The sequence below is a fragment of the Gallinula chloropus genome (genome assembly GCF_964237585.1).
Source record: "Gallinula chloropus genome assembly, chromosome: Z".
Taxonomy (NCBI): Eukaryota; Metazoa; Chordata; class Aves; order Gruiformes; family Rallidae; genus Gallinula; species Gallinula chloropus.
The window spans coordinates 76,592,586-76,608,537 of NC_140089.1; the positions used below are offsets into that span (position 1 = coordinate 76,592,586).

Sequence of the window (15,952 nt, forward strand, 5' to 3'; positions counted from 1 at the left end):
CTTTTCTTAGCAGCTCAGCAAACTCCCTTCATGGAGACCAAGCTCCTGAATCCCCAGGCAACTAATGCTTGATAGCAACTCTCATTTACAGGCATTTTTCAGACTTGTGGACTTCCACTGACTGCAGAGGAGTTACTTGTGACCTACCACTGTTTAAGAGATTGGATTCTATTTAACTCAAATTTGTTGCCGTATTTCTTTCTTAGGCATTAATAAGAGCTTAACTCTGCAGCCAAGAGGTTAACAGAAGAGTTCATTAACTTTTGCAAGACATGCTGTGATCTTCAGCTAGGACTGCAGTGTCAATGATCTGGATTAATCAGATCTGAAGATTAAAGTCAGGTTAAATTAAATTTCATTTCTGCGGTGGTGGAGATTGTTACTGGCATACTGAGAGCTGAAGTTGGGCCACTTATCACTGAAACATGGGAGAAACCACTTCCTTGCAGGTAGTGCATTGCACTGTGTGCAAGGGTGCATTGCAGGGGTGGGAGCTCACAGGATACAGGGAAACAAAACAGAAAGTTTGGGTGTCCTGCTTGTGCCTGAGAAAAAATCGGTACCGTCTCATTCCTGTAAGGTCTACTGGACTCGGTAAAAACTAGACATCGTGACATAGGCTTCCTCATGGTTTGGTGACCTCATTTCACTGGCAGACAGCATCTGAGATACAGTGTCACCAGTTAGGGGCTCTGGTCGGGTGTGGCCAGAGGGATCTAGGGGAGGAGCAGAGGAAAGGTCAAAATCATCATCGTACAGGGGCACCCCAGTGCTGTGGCACACCTCATATGTGCTGCAGCCACAGCTTCCTTCGGTGACTGTAAACTGGCTGGTGCCCAGGAGCCTGTGCAGGGCTTCAGCTGGCCAGATTCCTCCGTAAGTCACAGACACATTTAGGTTGCTTCTGTCTGCCATTGGAGGGATCATCCTCAGGTCAGATCCGCTCCTGAATTTTTCTGGGTAGATTGTCTCCGGAGTAGTTGGCGGCTGGAGAAAATTGTCCAGTTCAGCTCTTGACTGAATGCCATCCACTTTATGGATATGAACGCAACCAAAACTCTCTGGGTTAAAGCTTATATCAAAATTCTGTGTAGCAAAGAGAACAGCATGGTCAGTTAACAGTGGGTATTAGCTTAAGGGTAAAGGTACTTTGATAATTTATTTCACTTTAGAAGGATATTTATTTCTTTAACTCTGAAAGTAACCCTGAGCAAGTTGAACAACAGGCTAGCAGACAATAGATCATCACATGGCTTAAAACCCTTTCCCATACTAGTCTGAATCTACCCCATGGCCTCTGGCTGGCAGTGCCACTGAAGAGCGTTTTACGCTCTGTGCAGTGTGGTGGAAACATGTTTCAGAGACTTCTCTGAACCTTGTAGCTATTGCACACCTGCCATTTCGCAGGGATGAGTGTGCCAGCCCAGATGGTTCCTTTCAGTTTTACCTCCTAATTTAGCACTGAGGGAAGTAAAAGTTTACCACGACTTCCTGAAACATATTAGGACATGCACTGGGGAGTACTGAGGGTGGAAGAATCACCTTAGACCTCTTAATAAATTAAGAACATGCTAATAATGTACCAACTGGAGAGAACAGCGGTGATGAGTTTCTTAGTGAAAAAACATGCTAAACAAATAGCTTTAAGGCAATGAGTTAATCCCACACTTTACCACTTGGAACATTTGTCCATCTGGCTTTTATTTGGCAGAGAAGTTTATGTACTGCATGGTATATGAGCAATTCTGCTGGCTGTGTAAGGGTACATGAGTGTCACTAGGGATGTTTATGAAGGGTCTCTATCCAGCTCCGTAGTCACAGGATCACAGAAATGTCTCATTTGGAAAGGCCCTGTGGAGTCCAACTGGTCTGACCTTCTGCCAGGAGAAGTACCTGGCTTGGGTTATCCAGAGCCCTATCAAGCCAAGCCTTGAACATTTACAGCTAGGGACAATCTACCTCTTCACCGGGCAACTTACACAATGTCTAGTTGTTATCACAGAGAAAGATTTTTTTCCTTATATCCAGCTGAAGTTTCCCTTGAAGCAACACGTGCCTGTTGCCTCTGGTCCCATCACCATTTAGCCTTGCAGTGAGAACACCTCCACCATCTCCCTATCTACACTTCAGGTGTTGGAAGGTTGTGGTTAGTAGTTCCCAACCCAAGCTTCCTCTTTCCTATAAACAAACTTAATTCCTTCAACCTTTCTCCATATATCAAGCTCTTCAGCCTTCTGTAGTTACTTCGCACAAGTCAAAGCTCAAGCACTAGTGGATTTGTCTGTTATTTCCATACCCTTGACTAGCAGCTCTTCAGTGAAATGTAGAAGTAATTTCTGAAATATATCCCAGTTCGTGCATCAAATGCGTGTAATATCTCTCATGAGTGTTAGTTTTGTTCCTCATAGTCTATATTCAGGTGAAAACAACAGTGGAAGTACATACATTTTTTGGCTTCCTGCATAGTTGCTCCAGCGTTTTTTTATGATCAGGGAGGTTTGGCCACACAGCAGGTTTGATTCTGAAACAGCAACAGTAGACAAAAAGAGGTTCAACGGCAGAAAAAGAGGGACATTTTGAGAATCAGTGGTTCATATTGTGCATCGGTTCTGCTAGTTCTCACAAAGCCTTAGTCCTGGCTTGAGTTTCCCAGAATCACAACAGAGAAGTCTCAGACTAAGACAACGACAGAAGAGGAGTTATAAAGGTCACTGAATAGTCATTGTTCTTTTGAGTGTAAAATTTGTCACAGTTAAAGGAAGACTGAGTACTGGAAAAGCAGCACATCATGCTGGCGAAGAGCTCATTTGCATCTAGCTGTGTTAACAGAGTTTTGTACGGTGAAACCAATTTCTGCAAATGAAAAAAGATGCTGTGGTTAAAGTGCAAATTTGCTGATATTTGCCTCTGCATGTTTACATAAGTCAAACTACTGCATAATGTGCCACTCCTCAGCCAACTGTCTTCACCTCAGATGGAAGCCTTGTCCCACACATCTGATGTTTACTGCCTTGATTAGCAAAGTTCTCATGTTGTACTGCTGGAAACCCTCAGCTATGATACCTCTGGAGAATGTTGCCCTACTGACACTGAATGTTGCAATGACATAAATATAGCTATAGATGTATACAAATATATATTTAGTTTTATGTATGTGTCTGTATATGTGGGTATATATACACACGTGTATAAAACCCTCTTTTTGGAAGGGAAATCTCTGGATTCAAAGAGTCTCACCATCTAAAAACCTTTTTTAGAGCAGTTTAATGTAAGCAGAACTTCTCACACAGTTAGATAACTGCAAGTGCTCAGCAACAGTAAAAAGCAATAGGTAGAAGTCTCAAGCCACCTCTACACTTGCAAATAAGACAGCACCAGGGAACATTCCCTGGCAGATAACTCCAGTGTCTAAAATGCTTAATTATTAAAGTTGTTCATGGCACGGTTTGACTGAGGCCAACTAGCAGCAATTCCCACAGCCCAAGTGTTGTCCTCAAGAAGCAGCTTTCATGCAGCCATCTCTCTGGATACCAGTGGATCTGGTTGTCATGGACAGGCTGCTTTGAATGCCACCAATGAGCCTTGGGCTTTCTGCTTTGCAAGGAGTTCATCTCCTATGGTTAAACTTGGGACTTTTTCACTTCAGATTCTAGTTTCATCAGAATTCCTACATACCTATTAATTTTCTTAAATTTATTACCTATTCTATATTTGCATACATACCCACATATTTAAAAAATATATTTACAGCTATTTATCTACTGCTGTGTAGCCAATATATGAAAATAAATCAAGGCAAAGGACTGTGTGTAATTGATGTATTTCCAGTCTCGCTTCTGCCTTGACTGCTTTGGTGGGGATGTAGAGACTGGTTTTGCCATATGGCTGTCTGGATGTGAATCCAGCTGTGCTGGTGGCTGACTTCATCCTGCCCTAGTTGCAGACAGCTCTGCACTCCTGCTTCTGAAAGCAATGCAGTACAAACACCCTGCTGACTCAGCCCATGAAAGGGGAAAGAGACAATCTCCCCAGCATACCATTTCCACACCTCTTCGGGCTTTACTAAAACCCACAGGTTGCTTTCTTTTCTGGATCTTGCTTTTGAGTCAAATTTGCCTTCAGTGAGACACTGGCTCTGTAAGCCTTTCATGGCAACTTCAGCTCCCCAAAGGCCCCAAGTGTTTTGAGCCCAAGACTAAAGTCTGCTCAGAGTGGCAGGTCATCTTCTGCCTGCTAACAGCATCTCTTCTGTTTTCCTTTTCTACTCTTTGCTTGCCTTCTGTGTGATACACAGGTCCAGAGATGGAAAGAGAATAGTTCACAAGTATAACAGGGGAAAAGTCACACTATCAGAACAAGATTGGCTTCTACCACTTTTTCTTGTACAAAGAGATTTAGATTACCTGTTTTCCCAAAAGGTTACAATCAGGATGATCAAGACAATAAACAGCATGAATCCCAGGGTGGAGAGTATCACCACGACCACACTGTTAACTAAAGAAAAACAAAGAACATCAGCCAATGCATGTGAACGTCTCACTGTTAAGCCACTGTAAACATAATGTCTCATTGGACAATAAATGAAGAATTAATGTCAAACATTGCACTTGCCTATCATTGGACTGGTGCAGTGGTACATTTCTGCTACCTCCCTGAAGGAGGAAAACAGGAGGCTGACAGAACATCAGCATTTGACTGAGCAACACACTGGGTTCCGAGGTTGGATCAAAGCACCTTGAAGACTGCTATGGCCTCCAGCTCATTGAAACCTCTGCTCACATGCAATGCCATGGTGCCCCCGTGGTCTGAAGGGACCCCAAGGACCCAAGGACTAAAAGGATTATTCATATTTAGCAGTGAAATTATGAGATATTATCCCATATTGTATTTGTGATTAAAATGCAGTGTTCACACACAAATATGGGGCCCTGAAATGGATTGTGTTTCAGTGGTCTTTCTGCCTCACCTAAAATGCTTATTGCAAGCTGCTGCTTCTCCCTGCATGGCAGAAAGCAGCAGGCAAGAGTGAGTCAGCCTTCACCTCCCTTTGCAACCCCCTCGTGCCCTTACAGTAGCACTTCATCTTATCTTATCACCCTTGAGTGAGATTTAACTTCATATAGAGACCCAGCCCCACTGTAGAGCAGTACAGCCACTTTCTGGGTCATCTCCTCTGGGGTGCCCAGTGTCTGTAAGGGCTGACCCTGCTGTGGCCACAGGCTCTTCCTTCCCCACGCTGTCATCACTGCTGCCCAATGGGGCTGGCCAGAGATCCAAGGACCCCAGCTCTGCTTTCTTCCAGGTGGATGAAAGTGGTTTCTGCCCTTACAGCTCTCTCTGGAGTGCTGCTCCCTTGCAGTCCTGAAGTTCTTGGAAGTGCTCCATTCACTCCATATGCCCTTAAAATAATCTCCATTGGGCTGCGAACGTACTTTCACCTCATACGACGCATCATTTTCGAGGTTTTTCCCCAGTAATTTTACCTGGAGGTATGGTGACTCTATTGTCTAAACACACACACACACAAAAAAATCCAATTATTTTTCTAGAAGGCACAAGAAAAGTATCTTTGAGTTTTGGCAAAATGTGTGGCACCAGGTGTATCCCTGCAGTGCGGTAATGTCTGCTCTGTGTCTTTGGTTAATATACAGGTGGCTCTTATGGCATCAGTCTAATTCAACAGCAAGGTAGTCCAGACAGTATTGAGAAGAGAGACTAGTGCTGGGTAAAAGCTTTTTGGAAAACAGCTGGAAGTATTATGTTGCTTTGCTACTGCTGACACTGCTGTAGGAAATATATGTTTCCCTGGGAAGGCTCAGAAGGGAGAAGAGAAAAAAATACATTTGTGTGGCATAAAAAGACAACTTCAGAAAGAACAGCGACAGGAAAGCAGCTGAAATCCCACAGTGCAACTCTGGTGATCTTCATTTCATTGTATTTTGTTGCCTGAATCATTTTACTTTTCTAGATAGAGTTCTTCTGTGTTGCTTCTGTAAAAAAAAACAACAGGTGTAGTCCGTGCTTTCAGACACCCCCTGTCTGGCTTAGTGTTTGCTCTGTGACAGGGGCCACAGAGGTCCCAGCCACCGGGCAGCCCTAAGCAGCCCTAGTTCACAGGTGGCTGTGGCTCAAAGCATGGTCTGATGGTGGGAGAGCTGCAGGGCTGCACTTGAAGCCTGGAGAGGCTAAATAAACTAGTGAAACTCATGCTAAATAAGAGAAGGGGTCATACAATTTACTGACTGATGAGCACAGAAAGCAAGAACAAAACCATCATAGCAAAGAGCAAGCGATCCAAGGCTGGTGTGTTACATTGTGCCTTCTCTCCCCACTGCAAAGCCCTAATGAATGAAACCTTGCTAGCACAGAGAAGGGTCTAAGCGTGCTGTAGGTCTGGAATTGTTTTGACTAGTGAAATTTCCAAATGCCAAGTATCAGACCTTTCCAAATTTTCAGCTGGAGAACTGTAGAAATGTAGATTTGAGGGATCTTACATGACACTATTGTTTCTGATAATGACTAATTTTAGAAATTAGTAAGCTCACCAACACATCATCACTTACCTTCCAGGTACCTTTGTGTTGCCGATAGGCTATTTGATGTATTAATTTGTCCTTTAAGTATTTCTTCAATGAATGTGGTGTATTATAATGAATAAGGTATTCATTTGCCTCCTTTTGGTACGTGATGTTTATATCAAACGGTACTTCCGGCTTAACTGCAAATAATAGCAAATCAGGATATAACAGGAGTAATGTTACTACAAAATAAACAGGTTTGAAAAGTTGTTTAAAAAAAAAAATTTCCACTCCAGGTTACATCCCCTGCAGGCTTATCTGTCTTGACCCAGGGTTTGCCTGAGCTGTGAGACCCTCAAGCTAAGCCCCAGGTCATCCTCAAACCTTGGTCCTGAGAGGGGCTTGGTTTTGACCTGCTGGAGCAGCAGTGTGACCACCAGGGATATGGTGCTTCCTAGGGATTTGATATTTAGTCTTCGAAAGCAATTCCTAAGTGTACCCATTCCTGTGGAAGCACAGCTCTGAGATTGAGACCTCATGGTAAAACCCATTGCTGCTCTGGGAGGAAGACACTGGGGAGCAAACTGGGCACAGGTAAAACTGCTGGTGTCTCCATCAGGGCAGTGGGACAGAGTAAAGGACAATGTATGGTAGATATAGCCGAGGGAGCTGTGGTGCTAGATCCTTGCTATGAACCTACACCTGACCTGGTCTGCAGGAGACTGTGTCAAATGACCATCAAATCACATACATCAAGTCCAAAATGCAGCCCTCGGGAGTCTCTCCAAGCTGTGCTTCAGCTGCATGTGCCTGAGATCTGCAGGGACCTGTATCTGTGCCACTGAGACCTCCCGAATATGCCATGTATAATACATCAGCTCTCACAGCAACAGAGACCACTCATCTCCTCTCAGAAAACTTCACGCTGCCAGAAAGTATGCCCACTCCTTCTGCAGCCCCTGAATACTTAATCCTTCCATGCAGAACCCACGTTTCTAGAGGAGAGACCACCAGATATGGTGCAGGCTGGCCTATAAAGTGAGAGGTACTCTAAGGTACTGTGAAGTGCAACCATTGGACTAAGGCATAAACATTTCATAAGAAAGGGATGTTGCAGTGCCTATTGCCAAAGAAAGGCAAAGCAATGTAACATCAGAACAGAACAGAGCTGCCCGACATGGACTTCTCCACGCCCCTTAAATGAGACCAGCTCCCAGAAGGGGTGAATCCTAAGGAGCCCCTCTTCCCATGAATTCCCTTTTTCTTGGCTCAGACAGGTCCCTGGTGTAGCTTTGACAAGGTCATTCATGGGGGTCTTGGTACCTCTTTTGTGCTGCAGGATACCTTATTCAGACAGCAGGCTCCACCAAGAAGCAAGGTGTGAAAAAGTGAGGTCTTGCAACCTTATGGTCCCTGTGCTACCAAGCTCATCCTAGACTTGGGGTGGTCAGTCCAGAAATTGTGCCATCACTACTAAGAGATGAGCAGTATGTCCCTGCTTGACAGTTCACACTAAAGAACAGACTCTTTACCCCTGGTGGGATTCAGTCTATGTCCAGGTCAGGGCAGAGGGTTACAATAAAACAGAATCCAGCGTCACATTCTGAATGGGGATTAATTAATTTTGGCTTCAAAAAAGGAGAACAGCACATTCTGCCAACACCCCAATCCAGAATACATGACCTCCTAAGACACTATTTTATACTGCCTCATGACATCCAGATTGACACTCAGGGTTTCTGCTTTTTTTCCCCATGAACCCCTATATTTTAAGAATATCCAAAATGTTGTGTCTTACCAATATCAGTTATAACCAGCCTCCTGCAGACCCTTTTCTTCATCTCAGAGTCCATACAAATGTCTTTGTTTGAGAGTATGTCAGTGAATTGTAAGAAATACACATCTTCCTGTTTCTTCATATCAAAGCACACATAACTACTGTCTTCCTTAGTACTGTTGATCAAAGTGACACAACGTTAATTTCTTCTATGTCTTACAATAACACAGTAAGGGATAAATTGTTGCTTATTTCACATTAACTGAAGTGAGACACCATGTGCAATAAGAAAAAATGTCATGCAAATAAGAAATTTGAAAGATTGACAGTGGGTTTTGAGTGCAACAATCAAGTGGTAAGAGTCGTGGACCTCTCCAAGAAAAAAAATGTAATTATTAATTTGGAGATGTCCATGTACCTTTATGTATTTTATCTTTAAAAGTTATCTTACTGCTGCCATTTTTATATATAGGACAATATGCTTGGATGGTTGCTGAAGACCAAATTTCATGTTCACTGAAGTGGTAGCAAATACAGAGACAACCATCAGTCCAAGAAGGACTCATGTGGCACAGCTGCAGAGCTGGAAATATATCTGTGTGATCCTCCCTCCGTGTGAATTTTGTATTTGAAGACTGTCATAAAATTTCAGCCACAATCCAGAAGAAAGCCCATGAAATTAGAAAAATTCTAATAAACCAGGTAAAAAAAAAAAAAAAAGTAGTCAGTAGAATAGTAGGATTTTAAAAGTACACTTCTTTTGCTGGCTGCCACAGAACTTTCAGTTTCAGGAAAAACAGGTGAAGGCAAAAGCAGAACTATGCTAAAGAAACAAAATCTGAGCTTATTTAGCTAGGTGCGTTAGTTTTAAAAAAAAAGATGGAAGAGTTTCAAGGCTTTGAAGAGAACTGGAGGTGTCTGATGTTGGGTAACTGTTGTTTTTTTGTAAACTCCTGGTGTACTTCTTGCATGTCTGCATGTGTGAAGACAGTTCCTTAATTTTTTTTCCTTGACCTAGATAAAGGCAATTTCCTTACACTGGAAAATCAGTCTTCTTGCCAAAGAATTTTCTGTGGAATGGATCTGACTCCTCAAAAAAATTTTTACTTTTCACTTGATAAAAGCTAGGTTTCATTTCCTTAAAACAACTTTTAATTTAAAAGAAAAATGTTCTCAGGTCATGCTGGCTGCATTCATAATTATAGGTGCTTCAGAGCAACAGTGGCAAGATAAGGACTATTGGAGATATTATAATACCCTTTACAGACACTTCAAGCTGGTTTTTCTCTTATTAGGGAGTTATGTTCTGTTTCAATAAACTTTTCTTCTTTGCTCATTATAGAATTCGAACTTGGTAAAACACTTTGAAATATAATTTTGTCTAGCTTTGCTGCTCCTGTTTCCCAGCATATGACAACATGACTCACTGGTGCTTAGCATTTCACTTCCCAGAAGTTTATCAAACGATGGACTGACAGCACTTACCACAGGGCCAGGGTATAGTTAGTGTTGTGAGGAGGCAGCTCCGTAAAATTGCAGGTCAGGCTGCTGTAGGAATCTTTAAATTCCAGCTGGCTGAAGCAGTCGATGTCAAAATTGTCCGGTTCATCATCACCGAAAGTCCCTAAGGAGAGATTTGCAGGATGTTACTGAAGCAGACCCATGATTCTCTTTGATATGTAGCTCCATCGTATAGGAGGTTGTTTCTTTACATGATTGCCTGAAACAAAGAGGATCAATGGACCTGTTTTGTAAGAAGCAAAGAAAGCTTGTTCAAAATGAAATTAAAAGCCACATGTACCTTTCAAGGTTGCTCTCCCTACATGCCAGTGAAGTCCACCCACTTACCACGCACAAAGGAACATTTTGCATCATCAGTCTGTGAACTATAAAAAGACATAGTTTTGGAGATGATTTGTCACAATAAACACCCAATGTCTGTTCTTTTCTATTCATCATAGGCGAAGAGAGGCACTGATGTCAACTTGGAAACCTCTGAAAAAGTCCCAATGCCAAGTGCAAAATGGAGAAAATATGTTGTCCTCTCTGCAGTCTGATTCCTCCAAAGATTGAGCCAGGGACAGGGGAAATCTCATTTTAAAAAGCATGAGTTATCTTTATACCACGATAAAAGTGACACCTACTCGTTCTGAAAACTGCCTCTGAACTTTCTCAAACAGGTTTTCCTATTAGGAGCCACAAAATGCAGCTATCCTTGGGCATGTGAAAGAAAGCGAGACATCTTTATGATGCCTGGTGAAAAGCAGAATACTAAAGGCAAGGATCAAAACAGACACAAAAATAAGTGTAACCAAACAAACATTGAAGGATATACTTCACATGGTTACGGCCAGAGTTGATGTTCAAGGCTAACATCAGCTCAAGAGACAGGACTAGTTTCAGTCTGGGAATTTCTGCTCAGAACTGCCTGAAAGTACATTAGAAACCTTGTAGCTCCGAAGTGGGAGCCCCGCAACCAAAGATGCATGCGTGGCAGTTGCCATTGCTACACCTGCGTCACGACAACTGCATTGCAGGCGACCAAGAGGTCCTTCTGCCCCCGGCCCTGCCCCTGCTCATGCTGGCCTGTCACCAGGTTCCTGAGAAGGCTGGAAAATGATGAGTGGTTTAAGGAAAGCCAGAGAATTTTGGTGTCATGAGGCAATTAAGCCCCATTTTGATTGTATGACCAAGTTTTCTAAAATGTCACAAATTTCATCTAAGGAGGGAAAACTCAGACGTTCTGCCAGAATGCATGGCTTCCTGCAAATTTGCTTTGATGACTAATAAAACAATCACGATTTGACTAAGAACATATGTGTCAAGTCCTACACTTGGCAGGTATGAGGTCAGTGAAGCCAAAACTGATGTATCTGAGAGGAGTCCTCACCAGTGGAAACTGCTGGTTCAGCCTCATTTCAAGAAATCTCACCCACTATAGCCAAGCAGAGAGGGAAAGGGTTACTGACATGATCCTTGGGGCAGGAATGCCTCGGTCTCCTTTTGGTGGTTAGGGGTGGGTGATAATACACAACCCTTTTGTCAAGCTGTGGAGTCTCCTCTGAAGAGATTCAAAAGCTCCCTGGACACAACCCTGTGCAACATGCTGTAGGTCTCCTACTTTGGACAAGCGATTTGGTTAAATGATCTCTGAGGTCCCTTCCAACCCCCACCATTAAAAATAAAAATTTAAAAAATCTCATCTGTCACCCAGGTGAACTGGATCATTGTGGGATGGCCAGCTACTTGGATACCATGATTCATATTCCTGCCATTGATGTCCTATGATCCACGGCAATCCTGACAGCATAAAGGTTGACCCAGACCTTGTCCAGCATGAAAGCAAATCTGAACATTCAAAATGGTCATGGTTTGACAGCCAGAAGAAATCAGGGAGAGATTTTTGATTACTCTAAAATCTAAATAAAGATCATCACCCCACAGGGTCACTAGCAACAGTTCTTCATGACAATGGAGTTGAGGTGCACATGTAGTTGGTTTTTGAGTACGAAATTCAGAAGGCAGTCAGGAATGCAGAGAAAAATACAAAACCAGTGTGGGCAGGGACCAAGAAAGGGGCTGCTGTCATCAGCAACTGTGGTGACCAGCAGAAGGGATGGTAGCATCTGATGTTGCCCAGATCCAGAACCCAGAGGTTCTGTTTCCCGAGTTAAGATTTAGCAGTCCTTTGCCACCATGAGCAGTCAGTGCTAAGAAACCATTACTGTTCTTCCCTACTCATTGCAGCTCTGGTGGGGCCTGTCCAAAGGGGAGCTCAGCTCTCCTTGAGAGACAACGAAATGCAGTGTTTTCCACCAGCACTGCTGCTTTGGCAGGGGGCGTGGGGGCGGGATGTAGCCTGCAAAGCACAGACGTGGAGAAAGCAGGTGCTGTAAAAAGCCACTCTGACCATCGCATGCGAGAGACGCAGAGGTCAGATCTACTCCAGAGGAAGCCCTGCAGCAGTTTTAGTTTCACAGAGATGAAAGTCTTGACTAACACAGGCCTGAGCCCTCTGGTCAGACATACATGTACAGAATCGCATTTTACATAAGTTACGTAATTGTGGGCAGAAGCGTGTGCATATTGATAGACATACAGTCAAAATTCAGGGATAACAAGTAAACTGAAATGAAGGTGCACAAAATGGAAAAAAAGCCTGTATTTTTTACAGATTATACATTCAAAGCTCATGTGCACGGATATTTCACATTTTATGTCTAAGACTTTACTTGCAACCAACAGGAAACTGGCTTATTTATAGCCATTGCAGGACAACATTAAAACTTATGAATTAAGATGACTAATCTTCCTTTATAGAAGAACGAGACACTGCTTGGTGTTCTCTGTGTATGCAAACTATGTACACCAGATTTTGCATAAAGACATAAAACTGGTAATCCTTATATTAATAAATGGCGCATCAGCAAATATGTTTTAGCCATCCACTACTGCTTTGCAGAAAAGTGACAGAAATCTTAATACATTCTCTATCAGACTGAATGCAACACCAAAAGAAAGAAAAAGGTTTTGTCTGGCAATTCAAACATCTATTTAATGTTTAACCAGCGCAGTGCACACCTTTGGTGCCACAATGGAAGGAAATTTGACTTTACCTCTTTGACACTGAACTTGCCCATTGTGATTATGTGGTTCCTTATTCATGGAAATACATCCTAACCATAGAATATATGATAATTAAACCTCATATATGGTGTTAAGGAAGCAATCTGAAAGGCTTTTTACTGGTATGGTTCCTCCATGGGCTGACAGTAACTTTTTTGTCTGACATAAATATGCATGTAGCCTCAGTTACACTACTTCCCTTCCCTAAACCTCAGAACCACCGCGCACAAATTTGTTTGCTACGTAAATGGTTTTGATGACTCCAATATGACTCACACTGCTCAGGGCTCTTTAAATAATTAAAAGTTTACAAGATTATAATTTTTTGCTTGAAAAGCCCAGACCAGGTAGAGCCCTCAGCCTGGCTCTACATGAGTCAGGGCAGAACTTGAAATGGGATGATTTTGGTGGGATAAATCTGTTCTCATAGCTACAGCCATGTCAGGTCCTTCACAGAAACAGTTATTTCTTGTGTTTGAACAACACCCAGCAGGACGATTCAGATCACAGAAAGAATCTCATAAGCCTTTATCAAGAGAAGACTGTTAGCAGAGGCTATGCATATGCTTCAGATTTAAGTTCTGAAGCCACCAGAGCTAAAATAGCTGCATGGAACCAAGGGTTCTGCTAAGCACCTGCAGAATCAGTGACTGAATTTCCGAAGTCGATGTGACTGTCTTCATGGACAGAATGATGCAAAATCTCTAGTGTTAATCTGATTCAGAAACTCATTTTAATCACAACAGTTTTGATGTGGATTGGAAAAACAATACAAATCTGTCTAGGAGGACCACTAAAGCCAGCAGTCCTGCCCATGAAATCCTACAGCCTTCTGTCTTCTGCTCCGTCCACCTGTGTCTCCGTGACTGCCCCTTCTTAGCTCTTCTTCTTGCTCTTCTAGGGCCTTGGGAATCTCCACCACCTCTACCAGGTTTGGGGACAGTGCTGAAGGCAGCCTGCCGCTCAGAAAAGAGGAGGAGATGAAGGCAAGTGTTGGGATGAGTTTTTCCCTCCTTTGTTCGTAAGAAGGAGTGTGCTCATGACTGCATCACCTGGCAGCACTTTGCCAGGAGGCAGGGCAAGTTGGAAAAGCAAAGAGTGAAATTCAAACATCCATCACCATTTTAAGCTGGATTATTTAATTTGTTTGCCAAACCCATGAGATTCATAAAGAAATTATAAAAGCTGCTAATGGCTCAGTGGGGATTCTCTGAATAGGTTTGTCTTTAATTCTAAGTAAACAATGTTTTACTGGAAGTTAGTGACAAAACAAGGAAAGGTTTGGTCAAATCTGCTTTTGGGAAGCCCTGAAGATTTGTGACACGAGTAATAAATTACTAGCATTGACCTTTCTCCACTGTAGCTCCTTCCAAAGCTGGCTCTAAACAGCTGCAGATTGTATAAATAAAAGGCAGATAGAGAAAGCAAGGTTCTTAGAGGCAGTTCTGAGCCACTCTGTTATCGTCTAACTTGTCATCTGTATACATCTGTGTATATATGTATGTATGTGCCTAAGTGTACATACATATATGTTATAATAAATGGCACATGGGAAAAATGAGATTCAGCATCTGTGAAACTGCAAAGGAATATAGCCATTATCTTCCTAAAGCCCAAACCCACTTTTGCTTCCAAACAATGGAGCTCCAAAGCTACCAGTGACTAAGTGAATGCCCGTGTCCTTCAGGCACAGTGTAACAAGCTCTGCCACTGCTGTTAGTTTAGTATTAGACAAGTGAGAGTTTAACAAATCTGGGACTGAATCTGTACATCCAGTTTTCCAGCTCCCTTTTGAGAATAGGGACAGCAGACTGAGGCAGTGGTTTTATTGCTGTCCTTTATGTTTTGTTATTTTATTTTGATGCTGCTAAATAATTTTGCTTCTCCAAATAAGATAATTAAATCTGCAATGAGTCTAAATTTAAACTGTTGAATTAATTTATAATTATTTGCATAGTAAGTGATGAATGCTCTTAATGATGGGCTGCAAGAACCCCCTACTTGAGTTGTTACTTCAACCATGCTAAAAGGGAGACTGGAACTACCACCCAAATATACCTGATGCAATTGCTTAATGAAAAAGAGAAGTTTGGCTTTTAAAGTGGAAAACATTTCAGGCCAAGTTTGAGGTGCACTGAAAGATTTTCTTTGGAGGAAACTTCGAAGAGCAGGAGAAGCCAGAACCTTGCCCCTCTCAGATGGCGGCTCAGGGTGACCATGAACTGCAGAAGAACGAAGCGGTTCCCTGCTACCAGGCATACCTCCTCACTTGAACACTAGATACAAGAAGAGAGGATTAGCAGGTCTGATCTTGCATGCCCTCAGCAAACAGCTATCATCTCCCTCATTTCCTATTAATTGGGATGTTACAAGGACAGCAGGCTTGGGATTTAAATTAAATAGGTATCTTCCACTTCCACATCTGCCTCAGGTACTGGCACTGAAAGAAAGAGACTGGAGACTAAAACACTAACACATTTAACACGGCAGCTGCATTTTGAGCTTTTAACTCAGTTTTTTCAAGATCATACACAAGTGGAAAGATGAAGATGAAATGACTCACCATCACCATCTGCTGAGGTGCAACCACTTTCCCCAAAAGTGGTTTGAAGAAACAAGACGAAAATGCTCAGTACTGTACTTGTCTGTGTCATCCTGAGCACACTGCATGTGTGCAGTACATGTGTGTGTGAAGCCTGCCCTCACTCACTTTATACTAGACGCAGAACAAACCCACTGCCTGATAGACTGCAGGCAAGGGGAAATGTAAACATACCGACAAGGATGACTAGTGGCAGAGAGCAGGAAGCCAGCATGAAGATATTTGCAGAGCTTTTACTTTGAAACATGCTTCTCACTTCAAAACTAAGGACCTTCTGGATCAGGCCCATTGACTCAGTGGGCCAAATCTGCTCAGATCCAGTGGGCTGGTAGCACATTTTGTGGTCCTGGCTTGGCTACTGGAATTTTTGCTTCTGATTTCTCTGAGAGCATAGTTTAGTCCTCTCATCGACCATCCACTTGATGGAGA

General features: G+C 42.7%; 1 protein-coding gene across 1 annotated transcript; it reads right to left on the reverse strand.

Moving 5' to 3' along the window:
- Positions 1-582: 582 nt before the first annotated feature.
- Positions 583-15,575, reverse strand: IL7R (interleukin 7 receptor; the record flags this gene model as incomplete). The annotated part of the gene is made up of 8 exons (XM_084278628.1): positions 583-1,086; positions 2,446-2,521; positions 4,404-4,494; positions 5,330-5,507; positions 6,564-6,718; positions 8,317-8,471; positions 9,781-9,919; positions 15,485-15,575. 8 exons carry the CDS (start codon positions 15,573-15,575, stop codon positions 583-585), a joined length of 1,389 nt encoding a protein of 462 aa, XP_084134754.1.
- Between the last annotated feature and the right edge of the window lie 377 nt (positions 15,576-15,952).